General features: G+C 37.1%; 1 protein-coding gene and 1 long non-coding RNA gene across 2 annotated transcripts in view; one reads left to right on the forward strand and one right to left on the reverse strand.

The window, feature by feature from the left end:
- The window catches only part of LOC136058636 (uncharacterized), a 418,135-nt gene that overhangs the window by 298,747 nt on the left and 102,845 nt on the right, over positions 1-16,543 (reverse strand). The window lies entirely within an intron of this gene.
- The window catches only part of THSD7A (thrombospondin type 1 domain containing 7A), a 262,887-nt gene that overhangs the window by 64,481 nt on the left and 181,863 nt on the right, over positions 1-16,543 (forward strand). The window contains exon 3 of the mRNA XM_065752262.1: positions 6,297-6,805. Coding sequence (XP_065608334.1) covers positions 6,646-6,805 — 160 coding nt within the window. The 5' untranslated portion in view covers positions 6,297-6,645. The remainder of the gene's footprint in view (positions 1-6,296; positions 6,806-16,543) is intronic.

The raw sequence follows: 16,543 nt of genomic DNA on the forward strand, positions 1-16,543 counted from the left end.
GCCAAAGTTCTGCTTCATGCTGTCTGCTGCTGAAGGCAGTGCAGTCTGCATAGGAAGAACAGTATCCAGACTGTAGAGGCATAGTGGAACTAGTTAATTCAGTGTGACCTTCTGCAGTTCTCTAGCTTTATCTGCTAGCAAGCAGTTCTTCATATTCCTCCTTACCTCCTTACCTCCTTACCTCCTCCATTAAGATGTGCCTTCTTATAAAGAATGTTGGTTTTTTTACATGAAAAAAGTACCCCTTCCAGGCCAGGGGTATTGATTGTTCCCTACTGAAGGGGTTAATTAAAAATATTTTTGGCTCCAAAACTGCTTTAAACAAGCAATACATAAATAGATAAATCGTTTCAGTAATATCTAAATTGCATCCTTTTGAATCTGAGGAAAAATCCTTAAAAATGAAGGACTGGCTAGGCAAACTTTCACCAGTGTACTAGTTTTCAATTAGATTTTAAAGTAATGAATAAACAAACAGTGCAAAATAAAAGGGAAATCTATCAAAGAATAACTTATTTTCCTTAATAAAAAGAAAGCCTTTGTCAAATTAGAACTAGAGCATAGAATCACAGAGTGGCTTGTGTTGGAACGGACCCTTTAGATCTAATTCTAACTGCTCTGCTAGAGGCAGGGACACCTCCCACTAGACCAGGTTGCTCAGAGCTCCATGCTGCCCGGCCTTGAATGTCTCGAGTGTGGGAGCATCCACAGCCTCACTGGGCCACCCATTCCAGTGTCTCACCAACCTCTCAGCTGACACTCCCAAATCCTCAATCCATTCTCCACCCAACCTGTATCTGTGCTTAGGTTTACTCTGATACTGGCTCAGGACTTTGCGTTTGGCATTGCTGAACTTCATCGGGCTGGCATGGACCCACCTCTCAAACCTAAATAATATAAGATTTTCATATAGTGAAAATTTTAAAGTAATTATTTAAGAACACTGAAGAGTTTAATAATTTTTAGTGATTTCTCATGCATAATATTTTCTTACCTCTGCAAAACTTACATATATAACTTAAAAGTTTCCTGTTTTGTCCTGAAAATCTTCAAAAGAATGATATGTTTAAAATACATTGTGGCACTACTTTTGTTTTCCAAAGCCATTTCTCTGTCAAAAACAAAACATTGTGTGAGTAGTATGAAAGAGGCAAAAATCTGCTAATCTCTTTTTTTTTTTAATTACAAGTTTAAAAGAAAAAATATTTAATAATATCACTCTGTGAAAGGATAACATCAGTGTCTATTACCTGCTGTGAAAGAGTGAGAAATCCTTAAATAGTGTATTATGATGTGGTCAAGTGTGACACCTAGAGGCTATATGTTTAGGTTCCCTAAAGAATATTTTTTTCAGCTATGTTTTGTACCACATACTTCATTTTAGAATTCAGGAATGAATCTGCCAGGTTTCAATAGACAAAGTATGTTGTGATATATTCAAAGATTGTTCACACATATTGTATTTCTTGTGTCTTCCTTAATTAGGCTCCCTAGCTTTAATATAAAGAAAAATAATAGACCACTACTGAGCATACTGAGAAGTGCTCAAAACTCAACAGCCTGAAAATACCCTGTACTGTATTCTGGTCTGGAGTTTTGTAAAATTCTTGAAGGTCTTATATCAAGAGAATTATTTAAAAGCACTTTCACCTATAATAAAATGTGTGCAAACAAGTCAGGCAGGATCTTAAGAAATGCAGAGCTAGAAGTTTTGATGAGTGAGTTTATGCAGGGGAACAGAGAGAACACAAACTCATTTAAGTTGTTATTTGGGTTGTTTAGATGATGGAGCTGTCAAACTAAACAAGCATATATGGCAACACGCTCCATCTAATACCTTCTCTAAAAGTCAAGTGTACAGCCCTTACCGTGGATAATCCAAGAGCCCACTGCATCTGTACAGTGGATATATGCATGAGTGTCCTAATATCATGACTGAATCAGGTCAGTAGCTTAAAAATGTGGAACTCCTTTCAGAAATGGGTATCCATTGGTTACTGTTTGTAAGAAACTCATTAAAACCATATCCTGGGGTGTGGTATCTACTAGAGGGAAGGGACCCTATTGAGGGAAGGGGTTGTCCAACTCTGCTCTATGGCAGTGTGGCCTTGAACACTATCTGTAGTTTTGGGTCTCACAATATAAGAAAGGCATGAAACTATTAGAGAGCATCCAAGAGAGGGCAATAAAGATGGGTATGTGTCTAGGCAGGAAGATATATGAGGAGCAGTTGAGGTCCCTTGGTCTATGCAATTTGGAAGAAAGGAAACTGAGGGGAGGCCTTATGGTGGCCTACAAGTCCTCATGAGTGGAGTGGAAGAGCAGTGCTGCTTTCAGCTCTCTGGTGACAGTGATATGACTGAGGGGATGACATGGAATTGGGTATTAGGCGAAGATACTTCACCAGGAGAGTGGTTGGACCCTGGAACAGTCTCCCTTTGGCAATGATCAAATGATCCCTTTGGCACCAAGCCTTCTGGAATTCAAAAAGTATTTAGACAATGTTCTCAGATATAGGGTTTGAATTTTGGGTGGTTCTGTGTGGAAACAGGAGTAGTTGGATTTTATCATCTGTGTCCCTTCAACACAAGATGTTCTATTATTCTAATCCTTCTTTCTAAAGAGGTAGTCAACTTAGTTGTCTTTGGCAACACTTCTTTTCATAGCTATGTGAAGGGAGAAAGTCTTCTTTGATACAAATTTCAATAAGCAGAGATCAGGTTAGGAGAAATTTATATTTCCTAGATAGGAAATGAAACGATTTTCATTCTTTAGAATCTGTTTGAATTTTCTGATATTTGAGTATTCACACAACACAGACAATTTAGAGAGGAAAATGGAAGAGCTTGTAAAATATCTTCTATACATCTAAAAGAACAGACAAGCTTTACTGAAGTTACTGGCTTATGCAGGGCCTACGAAGTTAAAGGTGGACAAAAGAGATGCTGGGCATGCATCTTATTAAGTAATGTTGAGTCTAGAGGCTGATGTGCCATATGTATATTGTAACTTTTTTATGCCTTTTAATTTTACTATGTTTAGAAATACAATGTCTTCAGCACAGATCATAAGATGATCTTGAAGCTCTTAATCATGGGATTTCACAAACAGTGACAGGTTTATGAAATGGTACTGCCTGCTAGTACAGGAATATTCAAGTACTAGCAAGGAGATTCTGTTTGGCAGGCAACATTTCACACGCAGTAGCAATACAATTGGCATTTTATTCTCATTTCTATTTTCACTAAATAAAATATATGGTGCCTTTGTTTTTGTTTCTTGTTTTTTGTTTTTGTCATCCTCTGTTTAATGCTAGAATACATGAACAATGTAATTCTAAAATTTTATGACTAACGCTACCTTGTTTTCATAAATGTCTTTGAGATCAGCCATTTTTCCCTAGAAAATGAAGTGCTGACTTGTCATTCACTTATGAGAGCAGCTTACTTATTCCACATAGTTGCACTGCCTCAAATAAATAAATGTGTGTGAATAGTTTACCAAGATTCATTTGTTGATACTTTAAGGTACAGCGCTGACAATGTAATGTTACTGATACAGTGATTAATATTGATTGCAGTTTATTCCTGTGCTTTGTTGGAGCTTTCTTTTCAGAAGTACAAAATATGTATTTGTGAACGTCTAAACTGCAAATAATTGATAATTTATGATCATTAGATGAAATTTAGAATATGGGTTGTCACTGTGGGCTGGAAATTGTGGTTGCACAGGGGAAGGACCCTTGCCCACAGTGGGCAAATAGGTCAGAGTATATTGGGCACAATGACATGGGAAAGGCTGCCAGCAACTCTCTCATGTTATTACATTTGAAGCCTACAATCTGTATATACAGCCTCCTGTGTATGATGCCTAATTCCTGAGGATAAGTTAGGGTGTATGCAGGCATCCACCTACTCTCCTTTTGCTAGTGTTTTCCTGCTCTGATTAAAAGATGAATTTTCGGGCTGCAAAAATGACATAGCTCAGAGTTGAGTGTTAACCAAAGACAACTCTTCAAGAATCCTTACTGCTATTCTAGACAAACAATTACATCTACCAAATAAGTATTCCCAGTTATGCCTCCTTTGTTTCTCTCTGACATATTTCCAAACAATTTTAAGTGCATCATAGCTTTTGACCAATGAAGGTGAAATTAGTTTTCCATACTTTATTGATCTTTGTCAGAAAAAAAACAGACATAAAAAGTAATGCGCTAATATGAGTTTTTATAATCTATAATTTATCAAAAATTTAAAAGTACGTGCATTTGTTCTTGCATAAATACAAGAAAATGCTTGAGTGTTTGTGTATGTGTATTCACCCTTGCATGATATTGCTTTGTTCTGCTGTCAAAAAACACTTTGATTCATTGTGCTAACTACATGGATGATCTGTTTCTTGATGATGTTTCTGGACAATCTGACTCACGTACAAAATATTTTCACAGATTTTTTTTATACATTCATAGAAATTCTTGGTAGAATCTATTGCTATTAATAACACCGAACATGGTGCCTATACCCTTAGTCACCCCACGAATTTATCTTTTTCCTCCTGGTGTATATCTCCACCTAAAAAAGCCAACATCTTTAATCTTAATTTTTCAAAGGAGTGTATGAGTAATTTGTATTTTATTTTAACAGTACAAGTCAATAAAGTTGCCACAGATTTCCTGGTGGTCATAAAACTTTTTTAAGCCCTTAACTTTGTTGTCATATTTTTCAGAAATTATGAAGATTACACTATCTTCATTAGGTTGAATATTTGATACTTCCAATGTGGCATGAAAAATAGTGTGCACATGAATAACTTAACCTCACATTTACCTGTGGAATTGCTATAAGTCTATAAACTCTGTGGACATTGTTTTGACAGTAGTCTGTCTAGCTCAACAAAACACAGGATGAAGGGTTTTCCATGCTTCCTAAATTGAAGGCAGCATGATGTAGCAGAAGCAATTAAAATCTATTTCCAGAAGTGCTTTAGCTGAGGTTGCAAGTTCTGCATCAGGATGCTATAAATTTGTTAAGATCATGGCTTTCTATGTATCCCTTATCAACCTATAATCTCCTGATTGTTGCCTGTTTTTCAACAGCTGAGGAACAGTAATCCACACTTGCTTATCTCTCTTAATCACAGCCTCACAGTGCTAGAGCTCCCTGAGCCTTTAATTCCCTCTTAGAGGCGTAACAGAGTGGAAAGTAAACAAAGACGAATTTGCAACCTTCAACATTGCTAATTTGCTCTGATGTCAGAATATTTAAGCAGGCAAGGACTTGGGAATTATTTGATCATGGCTGATTTTAATCAAATGCATGTGAAAAGGCTGAGTCTGAGAAGGTTGTACAAAATGACAGGCGTCCCAGGAGAGGTTCACTGAAGGTTTCTTCTTTAAACAACAATAGCTCCATCCTTATAAAACTCTGGATCATGTGCTCCTGCAGTGTGTTTCTGTGGCTGCTTGCATTTTGAATGGAACTTTTTAGACACGGTAACGGTTTCCTTGAAAATCTCTCATTTGCTTTGCAGTTTATAGATGTCTGAAACCTGATCTTTAGGTGTTTGCTACTGCATCTGTTTGCAGGGCAGTGGGTGAGATAAGGATATTTTAAAAGCTATGTCTTTCTCCATGTTTTTGTATCGTCATGACAGCCTAATGTAACCTAAATACTTTCAGATGTAAAACTTAGTGTATGTTTAAAAAATGATTGATAACTTGATCTTCAAATTACTTTAAATTACACAGTTGACATTTTTGCATGTGTGTATGTGTACTGGATAGGAAGGGATGTTATTTTTCATTATATGTTACATGTAGTCTTCATATACCATAGAGATAATGTGCTTACACATGCATGCACAGTAGAGAGATGCATGTTATTACCTGAAACAGATTTGACAAATATGCAAATAAAGTTGTGGGTTGTTCTTTTGTTTTGTTATCCCTTTCATTTCCCTCTGTGGGCACTTAAATGTCTATTTAACGCATGAGTAACCACTTATTTTTTGTTGTTTACAAAATGCTCAATGCGGTATGTATGTTTCTTTCAGGACAAGTGTGCAATGCTTTCCTAATTAATATAATATTGCTTCTCTTCATTCTGGTTGCACGACTCGTGTTTCTGAAGCACGTCTGATGATGATTTCTTTTCTTCTTAGAGCGTGTCATTTGGGCTATTCCAGGGAGAGATGTCTGGGAAGCCAGGCTTTTGCAGTCACTCTGTGTTGAGATTACAGCGCCGGGTTATTTGTGTTCCTCCTCATCCCTGTTTCTCTCTGTCTTGCTCTCTCTCCAGCTGGTGTAAATGACTGCTGCCGCCTCCCAGCGCAAGATAACCTGCTCAGTCAGCTGGAGCCCCCTGCGGACAGCTGTCTCTCTTTTAGCTGATGGAAAACTGTTACTAACCGCTGAATGGAAGAGCGTGGAGCAGCAACCATACTAGCAGCAGCCGCTGTAGCGAGAGCAAGCAAGGACTCTATTGTTCCTGAGTGTTAAACAGTTTTTCCTTTGCAACTGACATGCACAAAAGCAAGAGAGAGGTTTCCGGTCCGCTTCTCCCTGCAAAGAAATTTTGAAGAGGGGAATATTGTTTGGAGAAGGTTTCACGGTCCCGCTGCGGGCTTTGGACGCGGGCTGCTGGAGCCATGGGGCTGAGCGACGGGAGCGTTGCTTTCCCCCGTGGGCCGGGGCTCTCCGCCCTGCCAGCCCGCTGTGTGGGAGTGCTGGTGGTCCTGCTGCTGGGGAGCTGGGGCACCCGGGCACAGAGCGAATTCCAAACTTCGTCCGTCTATCTGTGGAAGACCGGTAAGTAAGGATGCTGAACCAACATAGCAGCGTTGCGTTTAGTTGCTGTTGTAAGCAGTAACGTTCTTATGTGCTTTGTGTGTGTGGGGAGAGAAAGTTAAATGTGTTAGTAATGTTTATGTGTGGGATTCTAGGAAAACAGGCTGGGTGGCTTACCAGGATTCCATCAGCCAAGTAAATATGGCAATTAAAAAAACCCCACTCTTACGACCTTGTCAAGTGTCTTCTGGGTCTGTTGAGTTTTTTGATTTTATTTAGTAGCTCTGCTATTTACATACAACGCAAAGGTCAGGGCTCCAGCGCCTGCTCACAGTGGAAGGGACCATTTGTTACAGTTGGAGTCAGTGGTGTTAACGGTGCTCTAAAAATATTGGCTTTTCACAAAGAAGGATGTAACGCAGTGTGTCTAATCTTTATGCTGTGAGCTGACATGTAATATATTCAGTGTGGTAATTGACGGGGAGTTGGGTTTGTTAAATTTAGGTTTGTTGCTCGGTATATAGGACATGTGAAAGCTAATGATGGATTAGGTGAAATAATCCAACTGATGCCAGATCTCATAACCAAAGAGCCGAAGGCAAACAGGCTGCGTGGATTCAGCAACACACTAGATAGATAATTTCCTTTACTTTGGTGCTGATGAATTACATGTATGATTTAAAGATTGCAGTCATAACACTGTTCCTACCTTAACTTTGCTTTAAAAATGGAAAGGATCTATCTAATATCAGCATATTAAACTAATTCAGAATCAAAACATGGAGAAATATGTGTATTTTAGTTCCCTAATGTAGTGTTAGTTCCTGTGTAAGAATCCAAGTGTCCTTTAGGAAATGAAAAAAATTCAAGCCCAATAGTATTTCACATTGGCTTGGCAGTTGGCTTTTTTCCCTATACACTGACAGCAATAAGCCAATTCCAGAAGCAGACATTTGTTTAAAATTTGCTTTTCTATTAATTAATAAGGTAGTAAGAGAGTGCTAATTAATCATTTCTTTGAAAAACAAATTTGAGAATATGGTCTCTTTCCTGGATGGAGACTTCTGTCATGAAAACAGATCAATTCACAATCAGCAATATCCTGGATTTTTTCGGAGGCTCTATCCATACAGCAGCTCAAGCAAAGGATTAAAAGGAAATTCATTTAAACAAGAAGACAAGCCTTCTAATAATGCTAGAAAGAGAAATTTGAGGAAGGGAGAATCCTTTTAACTTTCACTTCCTTCTGAAAGATGAGTAACACAATGCTGATGACCTTTTTTTTCGTTCTTCTTTTTGAACCATTGAAACATTCCAAACATAATTTATGTTTTCATTACAGATTTTTAAGTACTTGATACACACTTAAACTTCTGCAACATTTATCTCTTTTATAGAAAAATGTAGTAATGATAGTAGCATTTTTCATTTAAGCAAGTTGCTAGACATTTTAGAATGAACTCTCCAGCATTTTATTGTCTCCATTTAATAAACTGTATTTAAAGATGTTAATAGTAACATAGATTGAGTATAATAACAATAGTTAACTGATATTTATGAAAACTAGCTCCCAATCTGCAATAGAGGTGCTCTATTTACTTTGCCTATAGCACACGTGCTCTGAAGTCATCAAAATCAGGAGAAAACTGGATTGTTTTTTGTTTCCTCCAAGTTTTTTCCCTTCTTAAGAACTTTTGTTTAGAACAAGTATGACATGTTGATGTTGTCTAGTGGACACCGAGTTTGTCCTTTTAAATATTTCTTTGTGATCTCTCTGCTCTCTTTAACCCACAATAAGGAGTAGTGTAAACATGTTCACTGTATCACTTTTAATATCGTAACTTCAGTGATTTGACAATAATGTGATGAAAAACAAGTCAGAGTGGTTCTTTTCTAACAATCAATGACAAGATAGAGTGAATAAGCTAGTGCATTAGAAGCCTAATTAAATCTTTGCGCTCCTTTTCTTTGCTATTCCTTTGAGTCAAAAACAAGAAAAAAAAGAGAAAAAAATGCCTTTGCATTTGCAGTGTACTTGTCATTTACACTGAAGGGTTGCTTAGTCTGATGAATATAGGCTATCTTTGTGCAGAAATGGACTTTTCAACAGAATGTATTACTTTTCAATTTCCCACACTTTATTATATTAGTCTTATGATCTATCAGGAATAAGAGTGGAAACAGAATAGCCTGTAGGAAGGATTTGGACTTTCTTGTGTAATATGATAAGCTTTTGCTTGTAATGAAGCACTATACCACTTCACTTGATTATAACCCTATTGCTTTTAGGGGTTGTTTGTATTTCTCCTGGGGAGAACTAGGCATTTCCATGCATCTAGAATTATTGATAAAATATCTTTTCAGCTTGGTCAAGTCATTTGTTACTGTATTGGTCTCTGATCTCACTCTCTCATTTCCCTCTCCCTTTTGCAGGAGAAAGAGGGTGCCAAAATCCCAGACAGTGATCAGGAATCCTCATATACTAAATGCTTTCAAGCAGTGTTTTTCTTTTAAGTTCATCACACAGATATTGTCTTAATCTGCTGGTTCTGTTCAAGTAGTATGTGAGTGGTTTTGATATCAGTAGGTGTCATATCTTTATGGTATAGTTTGTTTAGTCAGGATATTTAGTTGGATTTTGCTGATTCTTTTTTTCCCCCTCCTCTTTGTGTGGAGGTGTTAGAAATAGAGCTAGACAACAATTCATCAGTGATCTGAAAGGATATCTAGCACAAAGTGTTCACATTTCAGCTGATGTATTAGGGGAAATGATATAAAACTGAATTGATCTGTACTGAGTTCATTCAGCTGAGACAGTATTAACTTTCTGTGAATGCAATATAAGTCACAGGAATGTGTGGATAAGATTGTGTGTAGTAGATCAGCTGGATTTTCTTGTATATACAGGTGTGTGTGTGTGTGCCTTTTGGCACATGTTATTTGCAAAGTACTGAGTAGTGTGTGCAGTTCTGGGCTCCTCAGTGCAAGAAAGACAGGGAATGTCTAGGGAAAGTCCAGCAGAAAGCCACAGAGATGATGAGGGGCCTAGAGCATCTCCCTTCTGAGGAAAAGCTGAGAAACCGGAGGCTGTTCAGCCTGGACGAGATTGAGAGGACCTAATCAATGCTCATAAATATCTAATGGGCAGGAGCCAAGTAGATGAAGCCAGGCATTTTGAGTGGTCTGCAGTAACAGAACAAGGAGAAATGAGCACAAACTGGAACATATGAAGTTCCTTAAGAATGTGAGGAGAAACAGTTTACTTTGAGGGTGACAGAGCACTGGAAAGGGCTGACCAGAGGGGTTGTGAGGTCTTCTCTGGAGATATTCAAAACCTCCCTGGATGTTTTATTCTGCTGCCTACTCTATTAAACCTGTTTTAGCAGGGAATTGGGCTAGGTGATCTCAAGAGGTCCCTTCCAATCCTTATGATTCTGTGAAGAATGTTCGTTTACTGAGAAACATGCTGTTTTTGTTACTAAATTTAGTTTGGTACTAGCTTTTGTAACTGACTTGCATGTATCTGTTTTCTGTTTCTGAAGATTTTTTGAAAACATCACATAGTGTATGCTACTCTGTGACTTCTCTGCTGGCTCATTGCAGCGTGTTTGGTTAAGAATGCTAGTCATTAAACTTCAGGTTTCTTACCAAATGTTTGCATTCCATGCTGTGCAGACCTGGTATGTACATTTTCATCAGACAGAAATACGCAGCTGGCTTTGCCCAGTGACAAGGGAAATGAAACCATCTGGTTTATTACAATAAATCAAAGAAAAGTCTTCAACGGTGGAGAATATCTAGCTCTGTAAAGCAAAACGAAGAAACAGCTAGATCCCAGAGCTGAGCTGCTGTGTCTGTCTGCTTGATGATTTAAGGTAGAGAATAGCTGTTCTTGAATACTCATTGAAACAGAATTTAGTATACTGAGAGGCGGTGATTTCTCTGATGTGAGATGGCACACATTGCTGAATGTTGGAGTTATGAAATTGAAAAATATTTATCAACCAGGATGTTGAGCTCTTTATTAATGGTTATGTGAATTGCGACTGTATGAATTTCCTGAAAAATGTGGTGTGCAAATTTAGGAAAACAAAAAAACAATCTGTGTAGGTAAGAGTACGCTTATAGGAGGGATCTAAGATGTTCCCATGTGTTATGTTTTAAATTACTTCATCTTAAATGTAACAACAATAGCTCAGAAAACTTTAACAGAAATGTAAATGTTAAAGGAGTATCTGGATAATTCAGACCTTTGTGGATATTACAGAACTTTGCATACAAATCAAATGTAGAAAAGTTGTGAGCATACTGGGAACTTTATTGAGGCATGAAAGAATAATAAGGTTATGGTAAAAGTTTGAATTACACTTCTATTTTAAATGTTTTGGACCAACAACACTTGATCATTTATGATCTGTGTGTTAACAATAATCCAGTGATCTATTTCAAAATAAGGATTCTTTTTCTAGATCACTTGGAATCCCTGCTTGCATTGGATGGCCTGTTGTATTCGTCATTGATTGCACCTCTCAGAGCTGAATGATTTGTAATTAATTGCTTGGTTCAGGTTCACTGCTGTGTTTGACTTCTGTGGGTTCTTGAAATATTTCAAATCTCATTCTACTGTAACTGTTACAAAACTTTGAGTAATACTGTATGCATTAGAAAAAGAAAAAAAATTGTGTATCTGTGACCTGATATACTAAAAGGGTACTATTTCTATTAAATTTTATATCTGTTTTACTGTGTTATTTTCATATTCAAGGACAACTTATGTTCTTGTTTATACTGTCTGCCATAGTGTCAGATTTTGATCTGTCATTACACAAGGGTTAGTTCACAAGTGATGGCTCCTATTTTGTTATACTGGCCAATGATGTTAGAGGTTGATGTTGGTGGTGTGGCAGTAGAGGATGCACATTACATCTTGTTGTTGCATGAGAGATGGCAGCAGAGGGACAGTCTGACAAAATGGTGCTGACATGGAAGTAGGTATGAAGCACAGGAATGGACAAAAAATTACACCCGTTGACCTTTGTCAATGCTCGAATGTTAGTGGAGACCTGACAGTGGTTGTGAGCTCAGTGAGGTGATGAGTAGTGCATTTCAGCAGTGGTGTAAGCAACATAAAAGACAACCCTAACTCCAGATGGCCCTGCACTACTTTCACACCACAAAAGGAAGAGTGTCTTGTTCAGCTCATCTGTGCAAGTTGGTGGATTAAAACTGTCTGCAGATATGGATATCTGTTTCAGTGCATTGGAAAGGATGGTGGCAATGTTGGAATATCACAAAGTTTACAGGTGGGTCCCATGAGCAGGACCTATAGAAACAGAAAGAACAGTGTATGCAAGTTTGTCAGGACTTGTTGAACTAATAGAAGGCCTAAGGTGACTGTTTCCTGAATTGCATAACTAATGGTGATGAGACATTGTATTACCATTCTGAGCTGGAGTCAAAGTCCATGAGTGGCAAGAATGTGAATTTCTCATTGTTTTAAGATGTCCTCAGTGGGTAAAGTGGTGTGTGCTGACTTTTGGGATAGGAAAAGGATGATCCTTCTGGATTTCCTGGAATCTCAACTAATTACCAACTCTGACTGTGTGCTGTGTTCTGTTTAGTGCTGACTAAACAGAAGTCTTAACTTTCATTATCAGTTTAGATAAGAAGAAAACTTTTCTCTTGCAATGCAACAGTGCAAGGTGCTGTACCAATTGGAAGACTGGAGCATGTTGTCAATCTTGGCTGGGGTGTTCTTTGGCGTTCACCATATAATTTGTGTTTGGCACCTTCTGACTTCCATCTGTTTGAGCTGATGGAAGATGGACTGTGTGGGCAGTATTTTCTTAGCATTGATGCTGTCATAGCAGCTGTGAAATAGTGGGTCACGTCCACTGATGGAGATCTGAGTGTTATATGCAGGCTCTTGTTTATTGCTGATGTAGGTGTATAGCTAATGGTGGTGACAGTGTTGAAAAATAGTGTTTTGTAGCTGAAAATTTGCTCTATCAAATAGTGTTATTGTGCTCTTTGTAGCTGTTGCAATTTCCATGGAAATAAATAGGAATCATTACTTTTGGAGCAAGGAACTGGGGAGTAATAATTCTTAAGTAAAGGTTACCATAGTTGTCGCTCCTGGACAACAAGATGCATATTTTTCTTGATATTTATTTCATGATGCAGACCACATGTATACATTTTCTACGTGCAACTGACTAAGCATAAGCATTTCTAGCTACATCAAAATTCTTTTTTTCTACCCTGTTCCATTTATTTTTGTTAAATCAGCTGCTGCTGTGGTCTGTGATGTGCTGTCACCATTGGATGTAATGCCTGCCTACAGGTACTAATATAATTACTGAAGAGCTGCACAAAGTCAGCAACATTCGATCACACTGTAAAATTGTTTCTTCTGACAGTTTGAGGGAAGTAATGCATGCTATGCTCTTCAACTGGAAGATGCAGCATTGAGTTGATATCTCTGGAATAAAATAAGTCATATGATAAAATCCAGGATGTAATACCTTTGCCATCACTGACTAAATGCTACTGATCAAGTTCCAGGTAGGATAAATCAGTATAGCTCTGAATTATCTGGTCTATCTGCAGTTTTGTGATCACGAAGACTTCTTCTGGATAATAACTGCTGTTGTTTGTTTTCCATGTCTCTTTAACAACTAAGGTAAAACTTTAAATACACTTTTTGTGAATCACAGTGCCTTATTAGGCACTGTGATTCACAAAGGCAAAAAGTCTAAATCCTGAGAACTCTTATAAATCTATTATTTTATGTATGTGATTGCATCTCAGTATGGTAGGTAAGAACAGATCCTTAGGGAACAACTTGCTCAAAGTTCTCCTGGGAGACTGAAGGCTCAGCATTGTCAAATCAGTTCCTCATCCAACAGTTTTGATTGCTAATGTATGTGAACTTAACTGAGTAAAATATTTTTAATTTATTTTCTGCGTGTCCCTAGGACTGCATTTCTTTTTGCCTGACTGAGTGTTCCTAGATCACGTTAATGCCTGAGAGAGGGCACTTCCTAGGAATTCAGTCTAGTAGGCATTTCATAATGTTCCTAAAGGCATACAGACAGGCATGATCACAAAGGAAGAGTGAGAGAAATGAGCTATCTAATAGCTTTCTGGTTAAAGTGCTTACTTTTCAAGGGTTATGTCAACCTGTTTTCCAAAACTCCTCCATCTCGTAGTGTAAAATATCCTCATTTGTTTCAGCACTGTGGCTTTTCTTTTTCTTTTTTCTTTTTGTTTTGTTTTTGTTTTTGTTCGAGACCAGAGTAAAGAATTTTGCAGTAATTGCAACTCGAGATAAGGGACGGATAAGCCTATGTCAGTAAGGAGAAAACTCTTGATTTTAAAGAGATTATGAAGAAATGATCTGAAGAGGCAGATTAGATGTGAAGTCTCAGGGAAAACAGTGAATGAGAAAAGATCTTTAACTTGAATTTTGACTGATGGGAAAGGAATTCATATGGTGTCCTTTGTAATCATGAAAGAGGGTGATGAGGACATGTGCAGTGGAAAATAGAGCTCTAGTTAGTATATTATGAACTTGATCTGGTGTCTAAGCATCCATGAGAATGAAAAGAGAACGTTAAGATTTTTAAAGTATCAATGGAAAAGGTGATTTGAGGATTTTATCTTGTTAATCCTTGCATTTAGTTACAGAGTAGACTAGATGCTACTTTTGTTAAAGTTCCATTTCAGAGAGTCATAGAATAGCTTGAGTTGGAGTGGACTCCAGAGCTCTTCTAGTTCAACCCCCCCCTGCCATGGGCAGGGTTGCTAACCCACAGGGTTACTGCCCAGGACTTTGTCCAACCTGGCCTTGAACAGATCCAGGATTGGGGGGTTATCTGTGTTTTGAAGAACAAAAACTGTTTGAACACAAAGTGATAAAGATACAGAATTGACTTAAATATGAATGATCCAAGACTGAATGTGGTTAAGTGTTGGTTATATATGTATATATAAATTCATATAAATGACGATTAAATTTATCACTTTTATTTTGTTCTATAACATGCAGCTAAGCAACCATGTTGTTTATTGTCTGTCTCCCAGTTAAATCTGACTTTTATTTGGTCAAGGGATGGGTGGGCAGTTGTCTGTCTATGACTTGAATAAGAAAACATTAACTTGCTTATACATGCACACCATCTTATTCTTTGCCCTCATTTATAAAATATTCCTTGAAATATTTTATTCAACAAATTGTGCTATGCAAGTAGTAAGTCTGAACAATGTGATTTTCAGTGCAGTCTCACAATGAAACATTTGTCAGAGAACTCATCTAAAGCATGCTTTAAAAATATATTTTAAATATTTTTAGTAATTTGTTTAACAAAATCAGAGTAAATATTTGTATGTGTAAAAAAAATAAATAAAAATAAAAAAAATTGAAGAAAACCCTACATTATTTCTTATGCTGTTACTTTGCCATATGTGAAATAGGGTTACAGAAAAAAGTTGATACTGTAATCCTGTTCTTTATGTAAGTCATACACTCTGGGCTATTGCTGGACAGCATTTTGAAGTGGTTGGCAATGTACGAAATGGTAGTGGGTCATGTACTGACAGCTGAGGATGTTTGAGCTGAAGATGGATTCTTTTTAGTGGGTACCTTGGAGTGCGTATGCTAACTGGATATGCTGAATCCCTCGGTATATGAGGATACTGGAATAAGGAAAGCCTCATCATTTATATATATTTTTTTCTTCTTAGGCTGACCCCACCACTGTTGGGTTAACTCTGTTTATTGGTATCTTATTCACAAGAACTTAGCTTTACAGTTTGCCACTCCTCTTGATGTGCTTTTTTGTAGTATTTATCTACTCATTTTTTCTGATTCCAGAACCATTTATCTTTCGACATTGTTCTGATTTAACAGAAAGCACAGTTCACATAATATAAAGGTTAATATTCTCAAAGACAAGTAGTAATTTATATTCTGATGTAACATTTCTCATGTTGTAAATTAAATCGTGTATTCAATTAAGTACTGCTGCTGATAACTAATTTCTAGTGTATAGATAATGCATTCATTTTGTTTATTGAAAGTCCTTTACTGTATTCACAAAGTTTCTTCATTATATATGTTGTTTGTTTTCTTTTGTTTTCTCTGTGATGTGTTTTCTGATCACAAACAAGGCCTCTAGGCCTTGGGAGACAGACATTTCACTCCCAGGGTGTGGGAGGCCCTTTTCTGGATTTCTGTTCAATCAAAATATTTGTTTCTCTTCCTTACACTTGTAACAGTAGGAAAAAAAAAAGTTACTGAAGTGGGTAAAAATATTTGATTTCAGACTGTCAGAATTTGAAGATCCAGTTGTTTTGTGTGATGCCTCAGAGGAGGCACTGGAATGGTATAGGCTAAAGTTGAAAGAACAGTAATATTGACTTAATTTTATTTATTTGTTTTTTTAAATCTATTTCTGCCTAGTGAGGCAGTAAAAACATCGAGAGTTACTAAAATAATTGAAGAATTAGAAAAGATAAATATCCTGAACCCTTCAAAAATCTTATTAACTTGTAAAAGCTTTTATTTTTTTATTTTATTTTATCAAACTGAGTTTCCCTGTCAGGAAAGTCATGAGATCTTCTTAAATAAGATTTTAACTTGTCTCAATTAGTATACTGAACTGAATACAAGTAAAATGAAAGCTAATGTGAGCTGTTTTGTTACCACTATCATAAACTACCCTAGAAGCTCCTTAATTTATCACTTTCATGTGGATA

Source organism: Cyrtonyx montezumae, unplaced genomic scaffold (assembly GCF_038088225.1).
Source record: "Cyrtonyx montezumae isolate F1298 unplaced genomic scaffold, pur_monq_1.0 scaffold_8, whole genome shotgun sequence".
Classification (NCBI taxonomy): domain Eukaryota; kingdom Metazoa; phylum Chordata; class Aves; order Galliformes; family Odontophoridae; genus Cyrtonyx; species Cyrtonyx montezumae.